Here is a 27710-nt window from a genome sequence, read left to right as displayed (position 1 = left end):
CATCTATTGGCGAATAATAATACTATTTGTTAGCAACTAATTGCTTTAACGACACAACAACAGCTAAGATGGCGCTAGCAGATGGCGTTGTTAAGTAACACGAAGTCAATTAGTGTTTGCTATACCGAGCAAAGCTCGGTCATCCAGGTACTGTATAATAAATTGTGCAACGAAGTATAAGCCATACTAAAAGATGTAAATTGCCTTATACGATAAAAATCGTTATATTTACAGTACAGAAAACTGATGTTTTAACTTTCCTGTAAAGGTCATTTTCATAATAAAATATTCAGATTTCTTTCATATTACGTATCCAAGGTCAAGATATTACAGTATCATGTTTTATGATTAGCATGGGTTCAAAGTTAGTTATACTACAGTGATTATATTAATAAACTGAGTTTTACACTTACTATAATGTCTATGGACTCCTAATAATAATCTGAAGACATTTTTAACCCTTCTAAATTAGGTCAATCAAGCGCTTTATGTTTTAAAGTATTAATATGTTCATACATAGAAATAATAAATTTTAGTTTGTCCGCAAATTATCAATTGATTTTGATTTCATTTATTAATAAAAAAAAAGTATCACACTATCACGGTCACAGCTGTTTGAATTCAAAATGTACTAATCGGTTTTTATTAAAATAATTTGTTATGTAAAAATCTGAAATTGCATAGCGAATTATAATAGCGAGCTGTTTGATGATAAGAATATCGTTTAGTTCTCAGATCTTGACTAAAAATAAGAAAAGGCTATCCGTATGCTATAAAGTAACTCGGTCAATGTAATTTAATTTTCTCAATAAAAAATAAACAACTGACACAAAACAATCAGGGTATTAGGACTCTTGTTTTTGTGGTGGACCAAACTAGCTCCAAAGTCCTGCAGCGCGCCATCGACGTTTTATAAGTGCGTCGGTATATATATATTATATAGTTACAGCAACTTGAGGTCATGTAAATACGGTGGGCTTCGGCCTGAGTCCTGACTGAGCATACGGCATGCCACACATTTTTACCAATGTCCATAGTTTATCAGCTAGTAGCCATGGGCGTACCCAGGTTCTGGGCCGGGGGGGGGGGGGGGGGTGGGGGGCAACTCAGCTGATTTTTCATAAGCTAGGTGTTTATAAAGAATAAAATATTAATAATTTTTTGTTGTAAAAATATTGTATTGCAAACAAATGGCAAAAATTCGCTTTCTTAATTTTTATAGATAAAAGTACTTGGTCCAGGGGGGGCAGTTGCCCCCCCCCCCTCGGTACGCCCATGATTATAGCCACCAATATTGCGAAGCTAGCATGCACACTTCATAATTGATTTTGATCATGAGCGAAAATAGACTAATAATTATTAATAATATTATGTCTATATTCGTTATCGAGATCGGTCATCTTGGCGTTCATTGAGAGAGGCGTATGTCCAGCAGTTGACGACTATAGGCTGATATGATGATGTTGATGATTCGTTATCACTCGTATCGGTCAACAACGAGTCACCACATTACGCGACACATTAGCGTTAAGATAGAGTCTGTTCCAAAAATTAAGTCTAACAGCTGGTCTCAGACCCAGTACTGAGGCGTGACGGTGACGTCACTACCACGCAACAATAGTGGCGAGCTATCATTACATTTGGGATGACAATAGCGCAGGTGGGGGAGACGGGGGGGACGGTCCCACAGCGGAGAAAGTCAGAGATAGCTCGTCTGATTGTTGCGATCAACTCGAAATTACCTATGCAGATGGGTACGAGTATAGTGTATATGAAATAAGTACGGCATGCCTTGACGCGGTCCTGAAAGATTATTGTTAGAGAGGGCTACAGCACCCTTTTCTTTCAAGATAGTAGGTGTCATGGAAGGCCATTAATTTACTCTAGGGATCGCCCAATGATCGAAATTGGACTTCAATTAAAAAATAAATTAATGAGTTTCAAATTTTCACGCTTTTTTTTTTGATATTCTATTGTCAAAATATTGACTTTATTATTTTTTATATTCAATACAGAAAACCTAAAATCTATTTCCAATTTGACAACAGACTTCAACCATAAATAAAAGTGTACAATTCGTGTGTATAGGCCTGTCATTCAAAAGATCGTAGCGTGCAGATTGTAGTGTGTGTAATGTTTTATTTGTGAAAAAAAAAATTATGATAAAAGCATAATTTCAAAACAATATTAGCTCGATGCACTCCTTCACCATATAAACTATAGTTTAGCAAGTTATAACTTTGCAAAATTTCATTCACCTATGTATCCGCATTTTTTGTCAAAAGGGATCCAAAGTTTTCCGCTCGCGTATTAATACATAGATAATAGCTGAAGAACCCATGGGGATATGACATACATATTGTATATCGAAGACTTTCTTTGAAAATTTGTATTTTGCAAAGACGATCAAAACTGAAAAATAGACATACCGTCAACGCACAACCTTATGGATATTATAATCTAATTATTTGAAATAGAAATGACATTATATTAGGGATATAATTTAATGGTAAACAGTTTGCGTGATAAAACAGGTGCCATCCACAGATTAAGTAAAAATAAAATATTTAGAGATGCGGTGTGATCAATATTTCCTGTTTTTTTTAGCTCGTCTTTAAGTTACCGGATTTCCTACGTTATTCTATAAGTGATTCCGCGTAATGGATATTAAGTATTGTATCATTAGCGATGGTCGGGATTGGAAACGGCACGCCGCGGTTCGCTGCACATCAAACTGTATAATTGCTGGAGAAACTTCATCGTCGTCAGTCCGCAGACGGCTTGACCATGGTTTTTAACCCTACAAACAGTTTGTGTCATGTTTGTGTGTGACATCGTAGGACCAAAATAATAAACCGATTCTGAGTACTAAGTCAATTTTTATTCGAAAATCTCATCAGCAGCTTAAAAATCCAATATCTACGCTGAAGAAACTGAAAACTGAAAGTAACCCTGACAATAAGCCTATTACAACAACATCGGATAAAGTTAATCTTTAACCAAATATTTTACCACTCTCGTCCTTCGTATGAATAAAAGGCAGGTATTCTGAAAAACTATTAAGATTGTACTGTAACAAATCGTGCAGTACAATCGTCGTGTGAATGGTTCTATACACATTGTATGCGCCACTATTTATCCGTTAAGATGTATTATATACAAAAAAACGTGCAGGAAACGTGCAGGATTGTGCCGTGTGAACCTGGCCTGTCACGCTGAAGAAATTAAAACTAAATATACGTTTTCCCTTCGAAATACGTGTTGACCGCGTGTAAACTCTATTGTGATGTTAATTAACATGCTGACATAACATGACAATTGGACGTTTGGAACTGACGGTCGTGTAAAGTGTGCTGAATGACTGTTGGGTCCTGACCTCCTTGGTCACTGACGTAACTCATCTTTTATCTCATGAACGTCTGCATTTGCATTATGCACAGCTTATACTTTTTAACCAGCTGCGTCGAAGCTAAAAAGAAGAGTAATGAAGTGTATAAAATACATATAATTTGCTCTTATGTAGCGCCCTAACGGTTTAAATGAATGAGGTGTCAATGTATTTGAAACTGTGGCTTGGATAATTCAAGGATCCTATGCTTTATACTCGTAATTTGCGTATTTGGAAGTTTTTTGCTCACTAGTAAAGTAATGAGTAATGACAATGTGTGTATAATAATTAATCTATATTGTATTTGCACTGAGTCGCTGTGTATTCAACTTCTAATTAACTTACTAATACTGATAATAAAATACTGTTTTAAATAGCTCTTAAAATAATTTCTCAATAGAGACATAGTTCTCATTTGACATAATAACAACCTTCAACGCTATCCTTTGCTTAACATCAAAGTTATTCTGTTTTCGAGAACCTGAACCTTGAGGATTTCGCGTGTTGCCTCACACGTAGGCCGCCGTGTCACGCGTTTACGTACAAGTATTTATCACGTTAATGTTTTACAATTCTCGATGAAAGTGAGTAGTGAATCGCCTCGTCGAGGGTGCTTGGTATTCGCGTCGAGTGTTGATCGCTATTGCAAGTATTGGGAAATCTTTATATTGGAGCATTTATCAGAGTCTTGTTTTCTACTAAAAGTGACTGTAGTACCAACATAGTTTAGCGACGATGCGGTTTGCGACGTCATGATAATGCTAGCTATTTGACCGAGCTTGGCTCGGTATTCGATAAAACACGAATAAAATGACATTTTCTAAAAATGATTCCTAGCTAGATCGATTTATCGCCCCCGAAACCCCCTATTTACTAAATTTCATGAAAATCGTTGGAGCCGATTCCGTGATATATATATATATATATATATATATATATATATATATATATATATATATATATATATATATATATACATATATATATACAAGAATTGCTCGTTTAAAGATATAAGATATAGTACATGTATAGCAAACACTCATTGACTTCGTGTTACTTAATAACGCCATCTGCTGGTCGTTAAAACAATTAGTTGCTTACAAAATAGTATGTATTATTATTCGCCAATAGATATCAGGAAGAGTCATATTTTTTGTTTATCGATTATCGATAAAACACGCATAAAAAGACATTTTCTGAAAATGATTCCTAGCTAGATCGATTTATCGCCCCCGAAACCTCCTATATACTAAACTAGCTGTTGCCCGCGACTTCGTCCGCGTGGACTTCAGTTTATAGCGCGCGGTGTCAATAAAATTGGTGTCAAAAGCTTTTTAAAACCCTGGTACCCCTTAAATCAAAATACCCAAAACAGCCGTGTAGTGTGCACATAATATGATTTTTTTTAATTAAACTTTTTTATACCTTTTAAAGCTTATTTAGCGGTACACAACTTAGCTGCATAATGCATTACACAACTTTAGCTTTGCCCAATAGCCAATACCCATAGGCCATAAACTATTTAGTATTTATTATTGGTAGACTGTTGTTTCTGATTTCTATGTTGGTACGTGAGTTATTTAATAACATGTATAACAATCGAAAGAATCGAAATATTAACTCAACATGGTACCACGTCTTATAGAAATACATATGAGCAATCGATAGCGCGATCTAGGCGACTCTTGGCGCCATCTGTTCCAGTTTTTGGAACTAACTTAATTTGAACAAATTTACGCATAAACACCCCCTTACAACCCCTTTTTCCAGTAAGAAGTAGCCTATGTCCTTTCTCAGGCCTTAGACTATCTGTGTACAAAATTTCATTACAATCGGTTCAGTAGTTTTGGCGCTCTTGTTTTTGAATTTGATATCTAATCTAAGTTGGTAGGTGAGTTCTTAGTTAATAACGTGTATAACAATCGAAAGAATCGAAAAACATGGCTTAACATGGTACCACCTCTTATAGAAATACGCATAAGCAAGCAATAGCGCGATCTAGGGGACTCTTGGCGCCATCTATTTTGAGTTTTTGGAACTAACTTAATTTGACCAAATTTACGCATTTTCACCCCCTTACAACCCCCTTTTCCAGTTAAAAAGTAGCCTATGTCCTTTCTCAGGCTTTAGACTATCTGTGTACAAAATTTCATTACAATCGGTTCAGTAGTTTTGGCGTGAAAGCGAGACAGACAGACAGACAGACAGACAGACAGAGATACTTTCGCATTTATAATATTAGTATGGATAGTATGGATTAGAAATGCAGTAGGAGTTCTACATAAGATAAGATAGATTGATTATTATTATACCAAGTGATTATATTATTAAACATAATATTCTAACGTTTTAAAAACTATAAACAAAAACATACTAACTAATAAGTATGATTAGTTCTATGTTACAATAAAGTAAAAAATAAAACGCCATCTGTTGAATCGTATTAGAACTAAAATGTTCATTCCATCGATATATTTCTGGATTTTTTATAATATTATACATAAAATATGTTTAAGATTTTTGAAATTTTATTTTAATACACATCCAAGACCCAGGAACATTGAAAACTTTTTGTTCCGCCTGCGGGACTCGAACCCAGGACCCCCGGGATGAGCGCTGGCCACGCGCAATGCGAATTCATTTTCATCGATATTTTCATGGAAATAAGATATTTTCCCACATCAAAATGTAGCCTATGTCCTTTCTCAGACTCTAGAATAACTGTATACAAAATTTCATTGCAATCGGTTCAGTAGTTTTGGCGTGAAAGCAAGACAGACAGACAGACAGACAGACAGACAGACAGACAGACAGACAGAGATACTTTCGCATTTATAATATTAGTATGGATTTCATGAAAATCGTTGGAGCCGATTCCGAGATTCCAATTATATATATATACATGGGCGTACCGAGGGGGGGGCAGGGGGGGCGGCTGCCCCCCCTGGATCATGTTGACGTCCCTACTAAGTATATTATCTCGTACTTTTATCTATAAAAATTTAAAATTAAGAAAACGAATTTTTGCCATTTGTTTGCAATACAATATTTTTACAACTAATAAATATTAATTTTTTATTCTTTATAAACACCTAGCTTATGAAAAATCTGATTTGCCCCCCCCCCCCCCCTGGCCCAGAACCTGGGTACGCCCATGTATATATATATATATATACAAGAATTGCTCGTTTAAACATATAAGATAAGATTCGATAGTCCGATGTTGAATCGCTTTGATGCATCGCGAAGTCGTGCCTCGTTTTGTCTTATTACACTGTGTACCTACCCTAAATTCTCAGCATTGAAACCAGCTACGACAGATCACAATTTTATTGTAACTCAATAAATAATAAACTTACACCTCAACAGTAATCATTATTTCTCCTTTATTTAGCTAACTCCCAAGACAGCTATGACTGTCACTTTCTCAGAGGACAAAAGCAGCATAGGTTCCTAATAGCGTTTTAGTATTTTATGCCAATTAAGCTGTCTTGGTGTAACAAGTCGAAGATTTATACTTTATACAGTTCAAAGTACCAAAGTACCAAAGAGCTTATTACGTATTCAGTTATAAGTTATAATCTTCTTATATATAAAATTCTCGTGTCACAATGTTAGGCCGCGTACTTCTCCGAAACAGCTTTACTGATATTAACCAAATTTTATATTGCATATTCAGTGGGTCTGAGAATCGGCTACTGGGTGCTTTTTATATTGATAAGTGCATTTGTTGAATAAATAATACTAAATTATTACAACTCGAGACTGACGGCGACCATTGTTTGTGCGACGGGATAGCGATGGACGTTGCCATGGTGACATACTTATTTTACTTTAGTCACTTCAATAAAATAATACGGGCGAAATACTTTATATGGCAAAGAAACGTTTGCCAGGATAGCTAGTAACTTATAAGTAGGTATACTTCGTTTCTAATAATTTTGATCTATAATCTATATATCTAATAAGTAAAAATTGAATTTATCACCAACATTAAAAGGCTAATTTCAAAATTAAAAGGCATTATATTTGTTGCACAGTTCATTTGTATTTTATTTTTTTTGTTTTATGTTGTCTTTGTTGTACTTGTTTTGTATCGAGCAGCGCTGCTCTACTCTGGCTTAGTTTTGGCCTTTGCTGTATGCAGCACAATAAAAGAACAACGAAACCTATTTACTTATTCTGTGACCAAAGCTTCTTCTTCATTGAGGCTGCTGCTGCACCTCGGCTCGCAGTTATCACAGAAAGTAAAGGGGTCAATGACCTCGCGTGTCGGAATGTTCACGGGTTGGAACACTCAACACGCATGCAGCTGACTGCGCTCATAATATGTTTCACTAAATCTTATTTAATATATTATACTAATATAAATAGTAAATATTGGTCATCTTCATTATCTTTTTATGTTAGTAAAAAGTATACTAAAGTGACAAGCCCATATTATATATCATAAATATGCCGCTCGTTTGTTTATTTACTCGATCAGAACCTACTGCGCAAACCTAACCAATCATAAAACGAGAATACTCCAGTGTTACAACTTACAAGTTACGACTTATGCCAGATACTAGAAGTAAAATAAATGTTTAACAGAAAAAAGCTAATTTGAAGCTTTGTCGTCCCAAATGAATTTCGCGATTAACAAAAATAATTTGCCGGCAAACTGACGACTTTCGACACTCGCAGAGTCCCGACGTTGGCTAACTTAAACTTGTTAGTAATATCGGTTGCCCAACATGTGTCTGGGGCCACGGCCCACGGGTCAATATTTTTATTAACTTTAAGCTGTAATAATTATAGTTTAAGCTCGCCAAGTAATAGACGAAAGCAGGCATAATGGACCTCAAAGAAAATAACAATTTCAACACACACATTTTAGTTTTTGTATTCCTGAAAAATAGTTAGGAATAGCTGACGTAACACCATAAGAAGGAAGGTTATAGAAGGGGGAGGTCACGACCCTCAGCCATGAGGAACATGACTAGAGTAATTTTTTTAGCAATCCTCCTCGATTGCTAAAAAAATATTTGTAACTACAATTTCATTGATGCATCCTAGGTTAAATAATAATTATTAATACGGCATTTAGTAATGCTGCAGTATTTCGAAACCACTCTCAATTAGCTAACTTAAGGTTATTTCAAATATAAACCTAATATTACGTATCTAATATCGTCGTAACTAATGGTACGTATTGAAAACAATAGTAAAAGTAAACGCAAGGACAGCGCAAGGCGAACGACCGCTGCCGGTACCGAGCCACACTCAGATACACTTCCTATATTGGTCAACTGCTGCTATTTATTGGTAACAACCAATATGTAGCCTTTCATTTAGTGCGTTATAGAAGTAAACTTTATTGAGCCATGGCTTTTAGTTCAATATAAACATGGAGAACTAAGAGCAGACCTGCACGCTTACCTATCATCACAATTTTACTATCACAACATATTATAACACAAAGTCGTTTTTTTCCGTCATGTCCCTTTGTTCCTTTTGTTTAATCTTTATATCTACGCAACTAGATAGATAGAGTGATTAAAGAGGAAAGTTTAAAAGTATAATGACAATAATTAAATAGTGAAGACATACGGTTATTGTCGGGGTTTCTAATGTGATGTCGTAAATATATTTTTTTTCCGCTTACTAATAAAGCCGGGACGGGTCGCTAGTAATGAATATATAAATCAAAACTACTGAATCGATTTTAATAATTTTTTCAGTGAGTAACATAGGTGATAGGATATATATTTTATACCCGTGCGAAGCCGGGGCAGGTCGCTTGTCATTATATAAGAAATAAAACATGACAGAGAACAGATTAACAAAGCACAGTCGATTTTTGTTTAGATTTTAGAGAACGTTCGTATTTTAATTCATGGCAGGACGATTATGACATGATAGCACAAAATTGTTCTGTGCAAGTTATTTCTGCACAACTATTTCTAATTACGCAATTGTCTATGTCACACCAACTAAATACAACGTCGATAGATATACCAACTAAATGTAATTCAATAAATTCGGCCTCATTCGACGTTCAAACCGATAAATATTTCAATAATACGAACGGCCTCCTAAGGCCGACTTGTACACTTTCTATAGCCAACACGACCTAGGTATTTAGTCTAGGCTATATTAGGTCTAGTGTCGCAACTCACGACTGGAGATGCGCCGGCGTGAGAGCTCGAGGTCACCTTCAGAAGGATCATCATCCATCATCAGCTCAATAATGAGTCGGTTCATTTGGTTCGTGAGTGATCCGTTCCCTGATACTTCAAGGTTCTTCTTTATAATAACAATGCAAATTCGTGAAGATGCTCTCGATGTTATCCTTAAAATTTAAATCCTTTAGAAATGGAATGAACCAAAATAAATAATATTTTATTTAAGTACTGAAATAACTGTAAGCTATTTACATAAATGAGCCATACATAATAGATAATTAAAGATAATTATTATTAAATAATAAATAAAGAGTCGAGTGTGTACTGCAGTTGTCCACTGTAAAGAAGTGTTTTAACTTGTAGTTCTCCGAAAAAAAGTAATTTTGGAGACCTACAAGTAAACACAATAATAATAATTAAGTATTATTATCTTTTCTCTACAAGTAAACACAATTACTTATTTTGTAGTTTAATTAGTTTTTAGGGTTCCGTAAACAAAGGGTAAAAACGGGACCCTATTACTAAGACTTCGATGTCTGTCTGTCCGTCTGTCTGTCTCCAGGCTGTAACTCAAGAACCGCTATAGCTAGACTACTGAAATTTTCACAAATTGTGTATATCTGTTGCCGCTATAACAACAAATACTAAAAGGAAACAAATTAAATATTTAAGGGGGACTCTCATACAACAAACTTTACAATTATTTTTGTTATATTTGCTCGATATCAATAATGGATGGATTTGAAATGTTCACAAAATATTCTGTTGTATTTATACTTTAATAATTAATAATAAAATTCAAATCCTACTAATATTATAAAGGCGAAAATTTGTTTGGATGTATGGATGTATGGATGTGTGGATGTATGGATGTTTGTTACTCTTTCACGCAAAAACTACTGAACGGATTTTAATGAAACTTTACAATAATATAGCTTATACATCAGAATAACACATAGGCTACAATTTTAACCGACTCTCAAAATGGGGGAGGTGTTATGTTCGTTTTCTTATGTTCAACGATTACTCCGCCGTTTGTTAACCGATTTTCAAAATTTTTCTTTTGGTATATACCCTATATACCAAAAGAAAAATTTTGAAAAAGTGGTGATCTGATGAAGGATCCATAAGTAATCGAGGGAACTCCTCAAAATTTATATGGAAACATATGGTGACTTCGGTTTCGTGAGAAGTATTCTAAGCATAATATGCTACCAACAAGTAAGATTTTGCACCGAGGTATACCTGGTATACCGTGGTTCGGAAGGTGCTGAGAGAACTCCTGATTCTTTATAGATACAAGTTTGGGAGTTTCGGCATTTTTTTAAGAACGGAAAGCATATGTTACTATGCAAATTACATTCATCATCATCATCATCATCACTACCATATTTTTATACCATACATCGTCCCATGGTTATGACTTATGAGCCTATAATGACCCTGTTATTGGTACTTTTCATAGTCTTTTAGATAGAGACTCGAGTTTGTCAAGAGATAATTGAAAAAAAATCTATACTTAATATTGCTTCAACGCGCTAATCTCAGGAACTACTGGTCGATTAAAAACTTATTTCAGTGTTAGATTGCTAATTTATCGAGTAAGACTATAGGCTATATATTATCACGCTAAGACTACGACCGAAGAAACTCAGGAAAATGTGAAAATGTGTAAACCAAGTGAAGGGAGTAGGGACATAAGCTATTTTTTATGGGAAAATGTACGGTTTTCGTAGAATTCCTAATTTACGCGGGCGAAGCCGCGCGGGACATCTAGGAAAATAAATAATTAAGGGGCTCTCATACAAAAAAACACATTTTTTACCTAAGTTTGCTCTATAAGGATACGGAACCCTTCGTGCGCGGCCATGTGCGAGTTGGACTCGTGCGCCTGCGCGTACGAATCCAACTCGCACATGGCCGATTATCTGGGGGCACGGCAGTGCCCCCGCCAAGTCGAGCAAAAAAGCGGCACGGCCGTACCATACTTTTCTCGAACCAATTCAGGCTCTTTTTGACCCCCTATAACTTCGTTGTGGATAAACCAACAAGCCTGAATTTTTAGTTGCTAAGCAAGCATTGTATAACCACGGTATATTTAAAATTTTATTAAATTTGAACGAGTAGTTTAAGAGCTGTAACTTGTTAAAGTTTCTTAATTTTGTCACTGACTGACTGACTGACTGACCGATCACCAAAAGTCTAAGGCACTTCTAGCGGACATAGAACCTTCAAACTTAGAATATAATTTGTGTTTAGTGTCTAAATCAAGGAAAAATTCAAATATTTCAAAATTTCTGTCCAGTTTTCTAGATATACTAACTTCGTAAATAACTTTGTAATCCCATATAAATGTATAGGATTACAAAGTTACATTTGCGGTTTATGAATCATTGTACCCGTACTATCAATATCTCCGGTTTATCGTCGGTAGAGAGATATCTAGCTAGTGTTTAGTGTCTTAATTAAGGGAAAACCTAATAAAAATTTCATAATTACTGTCCAGTTTTCTTCTTCTTTCTCTAACTTCGTGAATAACTTTGTAATTCCATATAATACATGTATAAGATTACAAAGTTACATTAATGGCAATTTATGAATCATTGTATCGGTACCATCGATATTTCCGTACATATATTCGAAGGAGTAATAGTTGCAGATAGGTATCATTATATATGAAGCACTAGATTTTGCCCGCGGCTTCGCTCGCGTGGAATTGAAAAATCGCGTAAAATACGAATATTCTTGTAAACCTCCTTTGGAAACCTGACGTTTTTCCAAGACCAAAAGTAGCCTATGTTCAATTCATCCTTTCAACTAAGTCTACGTCAAAAATCAAGTCGATTGGTGGCTTCGCTAGGCCGTGAAGAAAGGACAATCAAACAAACAAACACACTTTCGCATTTATAATAATATTAGTATGGATATTGGATAGTCATGAAAAGCAAGTAGTATAGTAATACTGTTATACATAATGATTATATTATTATTAATTGTAAGTTTTATTTGTTTCTATAAATCGTTATTGATATTTATAGTAGTAAAAGGTACCAAAAAGGAGAAAAGTAGGACTCTACAAAAAGAAGTGAGATCCCATCAAAAACATCCTGTAAAAAAACCAAGTCTCGCAAGTCGCAACTCAGTTTTTATACCGTAAAAATTTATGAGATCCATGCAATACCAAATCGGTTAATTTATTCAGTCCCTACCTAGGGGACCTTATGTGTCAAGTTAGTACGTAAGTTATTATCATATCAATATTAAAAATATTTTACATTTTAAATAAATAGATCGACTTGGACATCGCATGAAAACACAATGTATCTTACAATTTATACATAACTAATTATTGTATTATTAGATTGTTTAGTCTTTTGTGCTCCATGCGATTGATGCAGGTCCTGTAGACGTGCTGTGTAATAGTATAATTATACTAAACAATCTAATCATGCGGGGAATCTAGGGGACCCCCTAGGTAGGGACTGAATAAATTAACCGACTTGGTATTGCATGGATCTCATAAATTTTTACGGTATAAAAACTGAGTTGCGAGACTTGGTTTTTTTACAGGATGTTTTTGATGGGATTTTTTTATTCATTGATAATACCCAAACTGGATCTAAGCAGTATCAAGGCACAGCGCTATTATTTAAATCTCTTTTTGATATTCATTAGCGAAATTTTCTTTTTTGTGTGTTACCGGTGGAGCGTTTTTCAGATAATTATACACATTGTTCGCCATATTGATAGACAATAGAATAATGCTTCGATTGCAAGCCCCAGACGTCTACATACCGACTATGCGATACAGCTATTATTTGATAGTCATTTCGTATGTTTTGTGTCCCATTGTTCGGTGTTCGAAGTTTGAAACTTATTCAAATGTCGTGATGTGATTTATCGATGATGTTTTACATAAAATAATGGAAAAATGACGTCGAAATTTTGTAACGTAAATAATGGACCATCGGTTGGAATTACGGATGTTTTGAAGATAATTTATATCCAGTTTATAAATAACTTATATTAACTATATCAAAAGAGCTTAAAAATGTCTTACGGCCGTTCCCAATATTTGATCTATCTCTGGTTTTGCCCTACTAGTGATAGGAATAGCTCACATTAGACATTAGAGACATATATTATAAGTCAATTGTGAGCTATTCCTATCTCTAGTAGGGCAAAACCAGAGATAGATCAAATATTGGGAACGGCCGTTAGTAGACCATTTGTATATTTAGTACCCTGCAATAAGCTTTGGACAACGCCATCTACCGAAAAACTTATAAACTAACTTTTATTAAGAATTTGATACATAATGTGCTGAAGAAAAATTTTGAGTATGAGTAAGTTTGACAGTGTGTTTATGAGTATTCTGTGTTTGTTTCAGATAAGTGACGATGAAGCGGGCGAGGCATAGATGGCTGGGATTCAGCATTGCCTGTAAGTTAAAACTCTTTACTCTACTTTAGGTGCTAAACAAAATGTGATGTACAGAGGGGTGAGCGGAATCAGTCGCAGTATTAAAGCTACTAGTTTATTAACGGCCGTTCCCAATATTTGATCTATCTCTGGTTTTGCCCTACTAGAGATAGGAATAGCTCACATTAGACATTAGAGACATATATTTTATGTCAATTGTGAGCTATTCTTATCTCTAGTAGGACAAAACCAGAGATAGATCAAATATTGGGAACGGCCGTTAAACTACTACATTCAAGCAGCTGTCACTTACCCTACAGTGTTTGCCATACAAATTGATCAAGACAAGTTGGCAAAAACTTCGCTATACCACTATTATCTATTCTGTGGCTATACTGTAAGGTCAGCACAATGAACTGAAGAATAATACGTAAAATACGTGCTAGCTGTCAATTATTGACAGCTAGTACGTATTTGTAATATTATCGAACGTAAAATATCAGCAGGGCTAAAATGGTCACATTTAGCAATTCCTCTCAATCAATTCAGCAAATGAATTGTCAAAACTGTCAAACTGACGAATGTCAAATTAGTACATACGATTTACTAGACATGAATTGCAAGCATAGTGCGTGACCATTTTGCGATTTAAAAAAAAATGAATCATAATAATTATGATTTTCCAAAGCGACCATTTTAGCATTTGGCCCCGCTGGTCTCCGACATATTAATTCAATACTCTTTAGGTAACTTACGAATACATCTTATTAAGTATTAAATATCTATCAATAATTATTGTCACTGATAACGATTATTCTAATGCATTATTTTACTCCGTAAAAGGCTAACTCGTGATTGAACACGGACTGCTAAGTTATTTGCACAAAGCTATTTCAACTTTTATTTACAAAGTAATACCACAATAACCTTGTGAATTATAATATTCAAATATTAACAGAGATGAGGCAATCGCCAGCGACTGTTTACTGTCTAGTGTTAGCCTCCAGGCTCGGGTGACAACACTGTAGCCTACATTAAGACAGTAATAATTTTTAACTGACTTCTAAAATGGAGGAGGTTATATGTTCGGCTGTGGTTTTGTTAGTATGTTCAACGATTACTCCGCCGTTTGTGAACCGATTTTCAAAATTTTTCTTTTACTAGATATTATAGTACATTTTTTAGCTGATAAAGGGTAAAAGTTTTGTTATATGTGTGTAAAAATAAATGTATTATCAGACAAGTTGATTCATAGGAGATCACGACTAATAATATTGAATTGACATCCGTCATCCATATATTAATACGTGAGCCAAAAACTTTGTTACCCTTTTGACGAAAAATGGGGAAACGTAGGCGAATGAAATTTTGCACAGTTATAGTTTATAGGGTGAAGGAGTGCATCGAGCTAATATTATTTTGAAATTATGCTTTTATCATAAAAAAATTTAACAAATAAAACATTACACACACTAGAACACACACACTAGGAAAAATGACAGATTTTTGAGTGACAAGCCTATACATACGAGTTATACTCTTTTATTTATGACTGAAGTCTGTTGACAACAAGTTGACAAATGGAAAATGGATTATAGTTTTTTTTATTGAATCTTAGGTAGATACTATTAAACAATGCTTACACGGTCAGCTCAGTCCCAGAGACAAGAGTTGAAAAAATATGATAAATATTTTTTACAAGATATAGGTAGTAGTCTTTAAATGTCGTTGAAACTAAGGTCGAATTTCGACCATTGGGCGATCTCTAGTAATATTAACTCGACCAATGACGTGGGTCCGCCATCTGCCAGATAAATCAATTTGTTCGATGTTATAATATACCTACCTCTGTACATTTCATTTAAGTTTTCAGGGCATCATCAGTGTAAAAAATCTTTTAGTTTTCCATATTTATCTAACTTAGGATTGTCACCACGAATTTTAACAACTAGAAAAACATTATAATATATTCTTATTAGTTTCATAGCACTTGTGGAGCTGAACATTGCATCATGCATATGCAGTGTCCAGTGTAGTGTGTTCTGACACGAGTCAGTCAAAATCTAAGAACTGTCAATTAAAATGCATCGTCTCGTCACGTTTCGTCGACGTGCTAGCTGACCATCCCACACGTTGTAATAACAACACTAAGCTGTGACTTACGATCGAGTATAAAAAGTGTACCGACATCGTACAGCGGGTTTTGGTTCGTTCTGTAATGTCCTGTTATAGACGTTATTTAACCGCTAGCTCCGATATAACCTTCCAGTATGTTAGTGGTCTAAACGCTGGAATTTAGGTTACGGAAAATATTATAATGAACTAGACCTGGTGAATTTCGTGTCACTTTCCTCCTAGTATAACCCTTCCCTGGCCTCCCATGAACGTACCTATTTCCATCAAGACTATAATTAGCCAATACACGCCAGCCGTCCTCGAGTTTTAGCGAGACTAACAAAATGTATTATTGGTTTTTATTTTTATAGTTTGTATAATTTATATACTATTTAAACAATTAGTTACGTCGTAATGCTGTCTTGTCTTCTTGTTTCCTTGAACATTTTTTATGAGGAAAAAAAATATGACAAATTGCTGAGTAGATCTACCGATTAAGGAGGAGTCCACACCGCCGTTTTTCCATACAAACGTTGTCCTCTGTTTCCTCCCTGGATAATGCCGATAGAGTTATGATTTTTTTCCTGAATATCTATGGCCACTATTAGCATGTCCCTATGTTTTCTTTTTTTAATTATTTTATTATTAAAAAAGATAAGAACGTCCAAAAACCAAAAAAATTGACAGATTTTCCTCTGTGTTCAAACACTCAGAAAACACAGCTCAAGACTTGCTTTAATTTTTAATGAAAAAAGTACTTAAATCGGTTAAGTTTTGGAGAAGGAATCAGCGGACAACGAATCAAAGATTTTCTGTTCTTTTATTAGAACTTTTCGTGTTGTCTCTATCGCGCTCTGCGGTGGGAGACTTGAGATTGGTGAGACAGCAATACATTTTCAAATACCTATTTTCAATTTCTCTCGCCCTTGGTGTATCCTCTTAAGGTTACATCACTGCATGGATAGAGTACTGAGTTATTTAATAACGTAAATAACAAACGTAAATAACAAAAGAAGAAAAAAGAAATAACAATCGAAAAAAATCGAAACTCGAATGTATGATGATATCCTCCTCTTATAGAATGTAGGAGACGCATGACGCCATCTATTACGAATTTTGGAACTAACTTGTCGGGGGTTAAAAATGCTTCAGATTACAGCAATAGGTACTTTCCTCTTCGTATTATTACAACATAATTTTTTAAAAACATGTTATTTGCTTCATTTGTTAATACCGAATAATCAAGTTTTCATGAAACAACATCATGGAATCTTCTTCGCGTTCTTTTGTTTCATTGTATAACATTAACGGTTTTCATAGGAGTGAAAGAGATGGCGATATTTTGTATGAAAATAGAGCGAGACATTTTATGAACACCATTCCGACTAAATTATTGCAAACTAGATGTCCCGCGCGGCTTCGCCCGCGTAAATTAGGAATTTTACGGAAGCCGTACATTTTCCCATAAAAATAGCTCTTATATCCCTACTCCCTTCACGTGGTCTACTCTATATCTGTGCCAAATATTGCCATAAAATTTGCTTTAATAGTTCGTGAAATCAACCCTTTCTAATATTTCCCCCGTTTTTCCCACATTTTCCTGAGTTTCTTTGGTCGTCTTAGTCTTAGCGTGATAATATATAGCCTATAGCCTTACTCAATAAAATATGAGCTATCTAACACTGAAATTTCATGAACATTTTCCTAAGTTTCTTCGGTCGTATTAAAGATTTTTTTTACTATCGCTTGACAAACTCGAGTCTCGATCTAAAAGACTATGATAAGTACCAATAGCAGGGTAGGCTTATAATCATGGGACGATGCATGGTATAATATGGTAGTGATGATGATGATGATGATGAATGTAATTTGCATAGTAGCATATGCTTTCCGTAAAATAAAGAATCCGGAGTTCTCTCAACACCTTCCGAACCACGGTATACCAGGTATATCTCGGTGCAAAATCTTACTTGTTGGTAGCATATGCTTAGAATACTTCTCACGAAACCGAAGTCACCACATGTTTCCCTATTAATTTTGAGGAGTTCCCTCGATTACTTATGGAACCTTCATCAGATCACCACTTTTGTGAATTTAATACCAAATTGGGATGATACCCTATATTCCAAAAGAAAAATTTTGAAAATCGGGTAATAAACGGCGGTGTAATCGTTTAACAAAAAAAAAACAAACATAACACCTCCCCCATTTTAAAAGTCGGTTAAAATTGTAGCCTATGAGTTATTCTGATGTATAAGCTATATTATTGTAAAGTTTCATTAAAATCCGTTCAGTAGTTTTTGAGTGAAAGAGTAACAAACATCCATACATCCACACATCCATACATCCAAACAAACTTTCGCCTTTATAATATTATATAGTAGGATGAATGGTACGTAACTCTAAATAGTATGGTTCAGTTCACTTTGCAACTATTACTAGAACTACTCATAAGTGACCTTAAGGCTGGTTTTATCATTAAGCGTTTCGGCAGCGCCGTTGAAGTTGCGCGTAAAACCAGCCTTATGAACTACACAACAACATACACTTTGAATTGACAGACTTTCTGCCTGCGAAGTTGCAATGCATCGAAACGCCTCGCGACGCGACGCGTGCCACGTCTTTGGATCAATGTGAATTGCCCCACAGACACGGCACGCTCCGTAGAGTTAAAATGAAGTTTCATACTCCTACTTATTACTATGACTATAATTCCTTCTCTCATGCTGCAGGCGCGGTGCTGGCGGCGCTCGCGATGGACTTGCCGGCGACGTCAGCGGCGCGTGCCACCAGCCTCATCTTCTCCAAGTCCACCTCCACCACACCCGCTGCAGAAGACGAGGCGCTGCCGGAAGATGAAGCACAGGTACCCTTTTTACATTCGGAAATACTTTAAACATCTCTGGCGCAATGGGTACATCGGTCGGGGTATTTGGATCTTCACATTCTATCCATTAGAACCCCACGGTGCTCCACATCCTGTTGAAGGCAAAGTTGCGGGTACGATTGGATCTATAGCAACCGTCTACAATCTACATCGTGCACACCCATCACAAAGTACACTAACCTTGCTTTAGTCCACCTAAATACGTGACGATAAAACTGCAGAGTTTGCTGCAGATAATTTTAAAGAATATCAAAGCCACGTAGGAACAAAAACTATTGTGGCGTGTGAGAGCTAATTTCTGCGAAGATGTTTTGCATATTCAATTTTCGTACCTCACTATTCACGTCTACCAAGTTACCAACCTGATGATAGGCAAGAAAGGTCAACAAGTTCTGTTAGGTATCTGAAACGTAAAAAACATTTACCTTTTAAATGTCACAGCGTCTTGTAAGGCGGTACGATCATACCGGGAAAATAAGGAAGGATCTAGATCGCTATGTTTATTTATTGATGCAGTTCATGTAATTAATAAGTTGCGGCGGCAAAATAAAAAGTAGTTCGCCTCGGATTCCTGCGGATTCCTGCGCCTGCGCCGTTTCCTATTACAATGAGAAGGCATTTCCGGTCATTTCGCTCGCCTTCGTTTACGCTTCGACGAGCTGATTGACTCTGATTGGCAATACGAGTATCATCAATCGTCACCAATTATATGTTGCACTTGATATCGCATATAAATCATCGTAGTTTTTGAAGAATGTTTCTTCATCAACACATTTACGGATAAAAAATTATAGAATGTTAATCATCATAGACATCAATCTTTCCATTTCTTCAGACAGAATAATAAACTATTCTATGAAATTCAATGAATTTCAACTATTGTTAATACAAAATATCATCGACTAGATGTTGCAGGTCACTTTATCTGCAAAAAAATTATCTAAATGAGCTTTCCCAGTCATTTAGCTTTATCGATCATCTGTTGAGGGGTTTTAGAGTAAAAGGGTAAAAGCTTAGGCAGAAAGACACACACACTTGAATGTTGAATTATAGGAAACTTCCGCTAATCGACAGCAAATATTACCTATCTATCTCACATAGCACCATAAACATTCCAGGTAGCGTAATAATATAAGTACCTACACTTTTCATGCACTTATTCCACTTTATTTAATTGTATATTATTATTTGAAACATGAATTTCCACCAAGAAGTTACAGTACATTCAATATCATATATTCCAGGTAGAGACAACAGCGGAGGGCGCGGAGGGCGCGGAGAACGCCACCACCATCAAGCTGACGGGCATCCCGCAGATCGACTACATCCACGACCCCAACCTGCCGCGCGAGCTCAACGGGTACAATCTCTCCGAGTACCCCTTCTACGAGGCTGTGCCTCCGCCGGAGACCATGGACTTCAAGTGCGACGGCCGCCACGACGGGTTCTACGCCTCCGTGCCGCATAAGTGCCAGGTAAATGGGCTTCTGGATTATGTGACCTGAGGCTTATCCAAATATCCATACATAAGCCTCTAATGCTCTTATGCTTATTCTAAACTAGCTGTTGCCCGCGACTTCGTCCGCGTGGATTTCAGTTTATAGCGCGCGATGTCAACAAAATTGGTGTTAAAAGCTTTTATAAAAAAAACCCTGGTACCCCTTAAATCAATACAGCTGTGCAGTGTGCACACAATAAGTATTTAATTTTTTTTAATTAAACTTTATATTTTATGCCAAATTTTAAAGCTTATTTAGCCCCCCAATTACACAACTTTACCCATAAACTATTTATCATTGATAGGTTTAAGGTTATGTCACTGCACAGATAAAGTACTGAGTTATTTAATACCGTACAATAGATATAACAATCGAAAATTTTGTTATTCGCCAGGGCTTTGAACTTAATACTAAACTAAACTAAAAGACACAGTAATGATAAATGGCCTGGCCACCGATTTTGACTAATGTGTAGAGTTTATAGACTCTCCTTGTGCGGCTGACACATTATAATATTATTATCAAATATTTTGCCGTGCTTTATTAGGGTAAAATTAAGGTTTTTAGATTTAGGGTTGAGTATGTAAGGTTAGAAACTTGGCTCTACATGAGATCTCACTACTTTTTGACACGACGAACTATAATATTATGTTCTCATCTTGGCAACATTTTTACATGAAAATGTTTTTGGTAGGATTTATAATATTAGTATGGATTAGGATTTGAGAAGACATACAAGAAACTATATTTTTTTCCAATGTAATAAAAAACGCGATATGGGACTTTATACAGGTCTACCAGAATCTGGTTGCAAAAAGTGAGAAAATAAATTTACTCTCGCAATACCGGGGTAATCGGAATAAAACATTTTGATATTTTTTTCTTTATAGCGGCTGATTATGTGTGTGAAACATGCAAATATAAAAATTTATCCAATGATCAAGGATATTTTTGAAGAGCCATCCAAATTTGCCATCAGATCCTGGTAGACTGTAGTTTGAGGAGTTTTGGCTCGTTTCTTTATCGTTGTTCTGTTCAAGGTTCGGGCATATGAAACTTACAAAAATTGTCGTTATTACATTTTACTTTCATTTTTTCTTCTTCCAGGTGTACCATCACTGTTTATTCGGCACGAGGTACGACTTCCTCTGCGCCAACTACACCGCCTTCGACCAGAAGACCTTCATCTGCCACTTCGTCTCCGAGGTCGACTGCAAGAACTCGCCCAACTATTTTAGCAGGTTAGTTTTTGCTCTTTTAAAAGTTGCCAAACATTACCTATATTTTAGTCACCTCTGGGACGGACGACCGACACGACTGGCGAGAGATCAGGCGCAGGACCGACTTTTTACATGCCCATCCGACGCATGGATCATCTTACTTGTCAGACGATCAGGTGATCAGCCTGCATTGTCCTAACCAAACTTGGAAGTAACATGTTTCCAACGCGGGAATCGAACCCACGACCTCCGAGTCATGAGCCGCGCTCTATACCACTAGAACACGGAGGCGTTATCAATAAAATAAGTACCCAGTAGCCGATTCTCAGATCCACTGAATATGCATATAAAATTTGGTTAAAATCAGTAAAGCCGTTTCGGAGGAGGCCTGTTGTGACACGAGAATTTTATATATAAGACTAGATGTCCCGCGCGGCTTCGCCCGCGTAAATTAGAAATTTTACAGAATCCGTAGGTACATTTTCTCATAAAAAATATATCCCCCGTTTTTCCCACATTTTCCTGAGTTTCTTCTGTCGTATTAGTCTTAGAGTAATAATATAATATAACCTTCTCGATAAATGATGAGTCTTACTCGATAAATGATCTATCTAACACTGAGATAAGTTTTTAAATCGGACCTGTAGTTTCTGAGATTGACGCGTGCAAGCAAACATACTCTTCAGGTTTATAATATTAGGTAGATATAGATTTTTTTTTAATTATCGCTTGACAAACTCGAGTCTCGATCTAAAAGACTATGAAATGGTATAATATGGTAGTGATGATGATGATGATGATGAAGAATGTAATTTGCATAGTAGCATATGCTTTCTGTTCTTAAAACAACGCCGAAACTCCCAAACTTGTATCTATAAAGAATCAGGAATTCTCTCAGCACCTTCCGAACCACGGTATACCAGGTATATCTCGGTGCCAAATCTTACTTGTTGGTAGCATATGCTTAGAATACTTCTCACGAAACCGAAGTCACCATATGTTTCCCTATAAGTTTTGAGGAGTTCCCTCGATTACTTATGGATCCTTCATCAGATCACCACTTTTCTGAATATAATACCAAATTGGGATGATACCCTATATACCAAAAGAAAAATTTTGAAAATCGGTTAACAAACGGCGGAGTAATCGTTGAATATAAGAAAACGAACATAACACCTCCCCCATTTTGAAAGTCGGTTAAAATTGTAGCCTATGTGTTATTTATTTAATATTTTAATCAGCACATGAATTGAATAACAAAATTTTTTTCAAATTAATCGTAGCACCATCTGTCAGGACAAACTAAAATTGAAATAGAATAATATTGAATGCGATGATAGCGCCGTCCGCCGGATCTAATGTAAAACATTCCAAAATCAACAACTCCTTATAAATAAGAAATTAATTGAAAAAACATTTTCCAGTAGACCAAACTGTTAATCTAAACCATTCTCGAATCTCCACGAACACACACAAAAAATTTCATCAAAATTGGTCCAGTCGTTTAGGAGGAGTTCAGTCACATACACACGCACACAAGAAATATATATATTAAGATTACAACCGTATACGCGCATATTACAGATGTTAGTCATATAAAAAATGCAAAAATGCGTTTCGTTAAATATTTGTCATCTAATATTTCATTTGACTTTTTTTCAGAAATGATGCGTTATACCAGGCAGCGTCAACGGAACCACCATCAACCACCACCACGACGACCACAACCACAACCACTCCTCGGCCAGAGAGAAACGACAGGCCCGACAGACCGCCCAGAAGACGCCCCTACAGATACGAGTACTATGATGATGACTACTACTACCCCAGAGATGACTACGAATATGAAGACAGGTACGGTACCTTTAGGATTTAATGTTTTACATCTTCTCATGACGGTTATTCATTGCACAATATAATATCTTGTACGATAATGAATTTCATATTATTTCAGAGGTGGCCGAAGAAGACCGAGACCTAGGCCTAGGCCTCATGATGATTATGATGACAGGTAGTTTTTTTTTTTTTTTATCAGAGCATTTTTTGTTAATCAATTGTTACATAATATTTACTATCAGAGAAATTGATTGATTGGTCATATTAGGCCAAATTAGGTGTATATCTCGGAAAATTGACAAACCCGGAATATTACCACGTAAAAACTCGTATTTTGGCATTCTTAAACAGTTCTCAAAAATCACACATAATAGGATGGTCGCAAGTTTTAAAATCAGGGGTCAAAGGTCACAAAAATCGTTTTTTTTTTTACATTTTTTGCAAATATTTCGTTTTCTATGGGTTTTACGCTATTTGTATTTATTAGGGATATTGTAGATATTTAATTGAGCGCGCAGTCCGAGAATTACTGATTTAAAAACTTGAAAAATCCCCTGATTTTAAAACTTGCAATCATTCAATTATATGTGAATTTTGAGAACTGTTTTAGGATGCTAAAATACAAGTTTTTACGAGGATTATATGTGTATGTTGGTTTCCGAGTTTAAGCCCCTATTATGACTGGACTGTAATAGGCAAATTTTGACATGACGTAATTAATTGATCCGGTTATGTCAAACTTAGTTCACAGATACTATTAACATTCATTTAACTTAACTTGACCACATTACGTGCGTTTCGCCCGCACCTGCGGACGTGGGTAACGCACTGCAAAGGCGTCCTCACCTTCCGTATGGTGCAGATGTTGACCGGGCACGGGTGCTTTGGCCATTACCTGCACTGTATGGCTAGGAGAGAACCGACGACGCATTGCCACCACTGCGATCACGGAGATGACACAGCGCAGCACACGCTCGAGGACTGCCCAGCATGGGCAGAACAACGAGCGGTGCTCTGCGCTACCACCGGAATTGACCTAAGCCTCCCGGCCATAGTGACGGCTATGGTTCGGTCGAGCGAAGGATTTGACGCAATAGCCAACTTCTGCGAGGCCGTCATCTCGCAGAAAGAGGCTGCCGAACGAGAAAGAGAAGCGGACGTGGCCGCGGATCCCGTTCGAAGACGGCGCGGAGGGCGCAGACGCGCCATTCATGAGCGCCAGCTCCCGCCGTAATCAGGGCTAGGGCGGCGGATTGGGGAATCCGTTGCCCATTGCACGAGCTCTGCCCGACAGAAGAGCGCCCGGTGCCTCGGGCTGCTCCCGGGAGGCTCAGCAGAGCTTAATAGCTTGCTGCGGAGGAGTCTGCTTAAGTAGACGCCGCTAACTGGGCTGCCGCAGATATCGCCCTCGTAGGCGGGTCCGGTGGCCCAGCAGCGTAGCGGAGTAAGGAGGCACCGGTGGGTTTTAGTGGGTAACCCCGGGTGCTCCTCCTTACCGCAGCACCTGGGGAGTCCCACATACCCCGGCGACCATTCCCCCGGGCCGCTGGGGATGCGTAACGCATTTCCCATCGTTAAAAAAAAAAAAAGGGTATGTCATCTGCCTACGAATCAATTCCTCTAGTTGTGCATCGTCTTTCATTTTCATTTTTTAATCCAAATTAATATTTTTCTTTATATATTTTAGATACGAAGGCCGAAAAAAAGCGGATGATGCGCAAGAAGATGAATATGAGGATAGAAGGCCCTATGACAGGCCAAGACCCGGTAAAAGACCTTTATATAAGAGACCTTACGCCGACGAAGACCGAAGACCTTCTTATAAGGGAGGGAGAAGGCCTACTCGGCCCCGTGATGAGGAGGAAGATAAGTATAGGTCAGACGATAGTGATAGAGTAAGATCGAGTCCACGAGAACAGAAAAGAGATGGATATAGACCAAGAGATAAAAATAGGTCTAGGGGTGATGAAACTAGGGATGAAAGGTACAGAGATGAGGATAGAGTGGACTATGATACAAAAATAGAAGAAGATGAAAAATTAGAAAAAGAACTTACCGCTGATGTTGAAGAACCGGCTGAAATCAAACCTAGAGGTGAGATTAAACCTAGAAATGAATTTAGGCCACGAGGCAGTCCTAAGCCACGAAATGAATTTAGACCGAGGGATCAATCTCGTCCAGGGCGTGATGAAATTCGACCCAGGGATGAATCTCAGTCCAGAGACGAAATAAGATCAAGAGATGAATCAAGAAACAAAGATGATTCAAAAATGTATGATCAAGAGACCAAGGATGAAAATCGACCACTTAGAGACGAACCAACGGCTACTGATAGCAAACAAAGCTCTCGTACGAGAGATGATCGTTATCAATCCAATGAAGGGCGTAGATTATTTGACAGACCTTATAGAAATAGAGATGACAGACCTAGCTATAGACCTGAAAGAAATAATAATTATAATACAGAAAAAGTGTCAGAAGAGAAACGTCAAGCACCAGCATTGCCAGATGATCAGCCTCTGGTAAAACCTACCGGACATGGAATTTTTAGCAAGCCTCGTATGCCTCCAAAAATAAAACGACCGGTACCAGCAAACGAAAAAGATAAATATGAATATGTCCCTATTGCTACGACTAAGGCCCCGCCCGCTAAGCATGACGAAGAATATTATGATGAATATGAAGAAGAAGAAACAAAAAAGCCCTTACCATCAGTAAAATCTAGCACAGTACAACACAGGCCACGACCAGAACCAGTAGTTCATGAAAAATTTAAGCCTACGCGTCAAGTAACCGGCCCAGGAAGTCTTAGTAATAAAAAAGTAAAGAAACCCATTGACTACGAGGAATATGAATATTATTATGAAACCCCTGTGACCAAATCTCAAAAGTATCAACGTAATAAATACGAGCGTCCGTCAAAATTAAGAGACGAAGTAGATTATGAGTATGAAGAAAAAGATAAAAAGAAAAATATAGAAGTAGAAATTTCCACTAAATTAAGAGACGTTAAACCAAACGTCAGAGTCGTCAAAAGACCATTTCTCCCATCGAGAGGTGGCAGCCCCTACCTTCCAAGAGGTTTACAGCCCGTAGGTGGCAAGAACCTAAACTTACCACCCAATACTACTCATAAACCAACTACGACTACACCCACTACAACTTCTCCAACGACTACGACTACGACGACTCCTACTCCTACCACTACTACTACAACTACTACTACCACCACCACTACTACAACCACAACGCCGCCTCCAACAACAACAACCAGGCATACAACCGAGCAGCCTAAGTCTCTGGGTACTGAACCGTTGGCACCGTCGGCGCCCGAGGAAGAATATGAGTATTACGACGAGGAGGAAATCGATTACGACTCGAGGGACAAAACGGAGCCACTGACGACACCCAAACCCAAAACAACACTGACGACGAGAACCACAACAACTCCGACGTCAAGAACAACAACAACAACACAAGAAATAACCACGAGCGATAGAGCAAAGGTTCTAGCTACAAAAGTGTTGAGAACTTTTAATGACAACTATGAAGCAATTAAAGAAACACTAGAACCTAAAGTGAAGGGGAGAGATAACGAGAAACCGTATCTCAGAGAAACTTACGTTGCGCCAAAGATGTCGCAAATTATTCAGCCAATTCCCGAGCCGAATCCGGAAATTTCTAACGGTTACTCGGCCACAGGGAAACCTCTAAAAATACCAGACATTAAACAAAACCTCGCAGATTCGATAGAAAGCGACTACGACCTGAGGTACAACGAGGCCGTCGCTCCCGTTCTACCTAAAGTGAGGTTGCCGAGCGGGTTCATCATACCCGCCGAGAGGGACTACTCCTACAGTCGCTTCAGAAGTAATCCCGAGCCGCAGTACGCTGCGTCCGAAGTTAGTCAGTACCACGTACTTAGGAAGAGACCCCAGATATCTGGAGTTAGTATAAGAACGCCGACCTCATATTACCTACAACCACAAAGGATGCAGGTCTACGATGACTCCCTAGCGAGACCCACGAGACAACTGGTGTATAGACAATTAGGTGATTTCTTTTAATTAAAGAATTCTGGTAACCTTTGAGAGATCGAAAAACCTGCGGGAGACTGATGAAGATTCCTCAGGTTTTGTTTGGAATAAAGAGAATAAAATAAATTATTTAAATAGT

The 27710-nt window shown here is 37.1% G+C and overlaps 1 protein-coding gene across 3 annotated transcripts in view; it reads left to right on the top strand.

Annotated features, from left to right (window-relative positions):
* The window catches only part of LOC121739676 (proteoglycan 4), a 44512-nt gene extending 16881 nt beyond the window's left edge, over window positions 1–27631 (top strand). For all 3 annotated transcript variants that reach the window (XM_042132203.1, XM_042132202.1, XM_042132201.1), the window contains exons 3-9: window positions 13946–13998; window positions 18825–18958; window positions 20224–20454; window positions 21586–21719; window positions 23361–23552; window positions 23653–23709; window positions 25222–27631. In XM_042132203.1, coding sequence (XP_041988137.1) covers window positions 13956–13998; window positions 18825–18958; window positions 20224–20454; window positions 21586–21719; window positions 23361–23552; window positions 23653–23709; window positions 25222–27601 — 3171 coding nt within the window. In that variant the 5' untranslated portion in view covers window positions 13946–13955 and the 3' untranslated portion in view covers window positions 27602–27631. The remainder of the gene's footprint in view (window positions 1–13945; window positions 13999–18824; window positions 18959–20223; window positions 20455–21585; window positions 21720–23360; window positions 23553–23652; window positions 23710–25221) is intronic.
* Window positions 27632–27710: the final 79 nt, after the last annotated feature.

The sequence above is a fragment of the Aricia agestis genome, chromosome 2, assembly GCF_905147365.1.
Source record: "Aricia agestis chromosome 2, ilAriAges1.1, whole genome shotgun sequence".
NCBI lineage: Eukaryota > Metazoa > Arthropoda > Insecta > Lepidoptera > Lycaenidae > Aricia > Aricia agestis.
The sequence above is the reverse complement of the archived record's forward strand: the minus strand, read 5'-3'. Positions and strand labels throughout refer to the sequence as shown.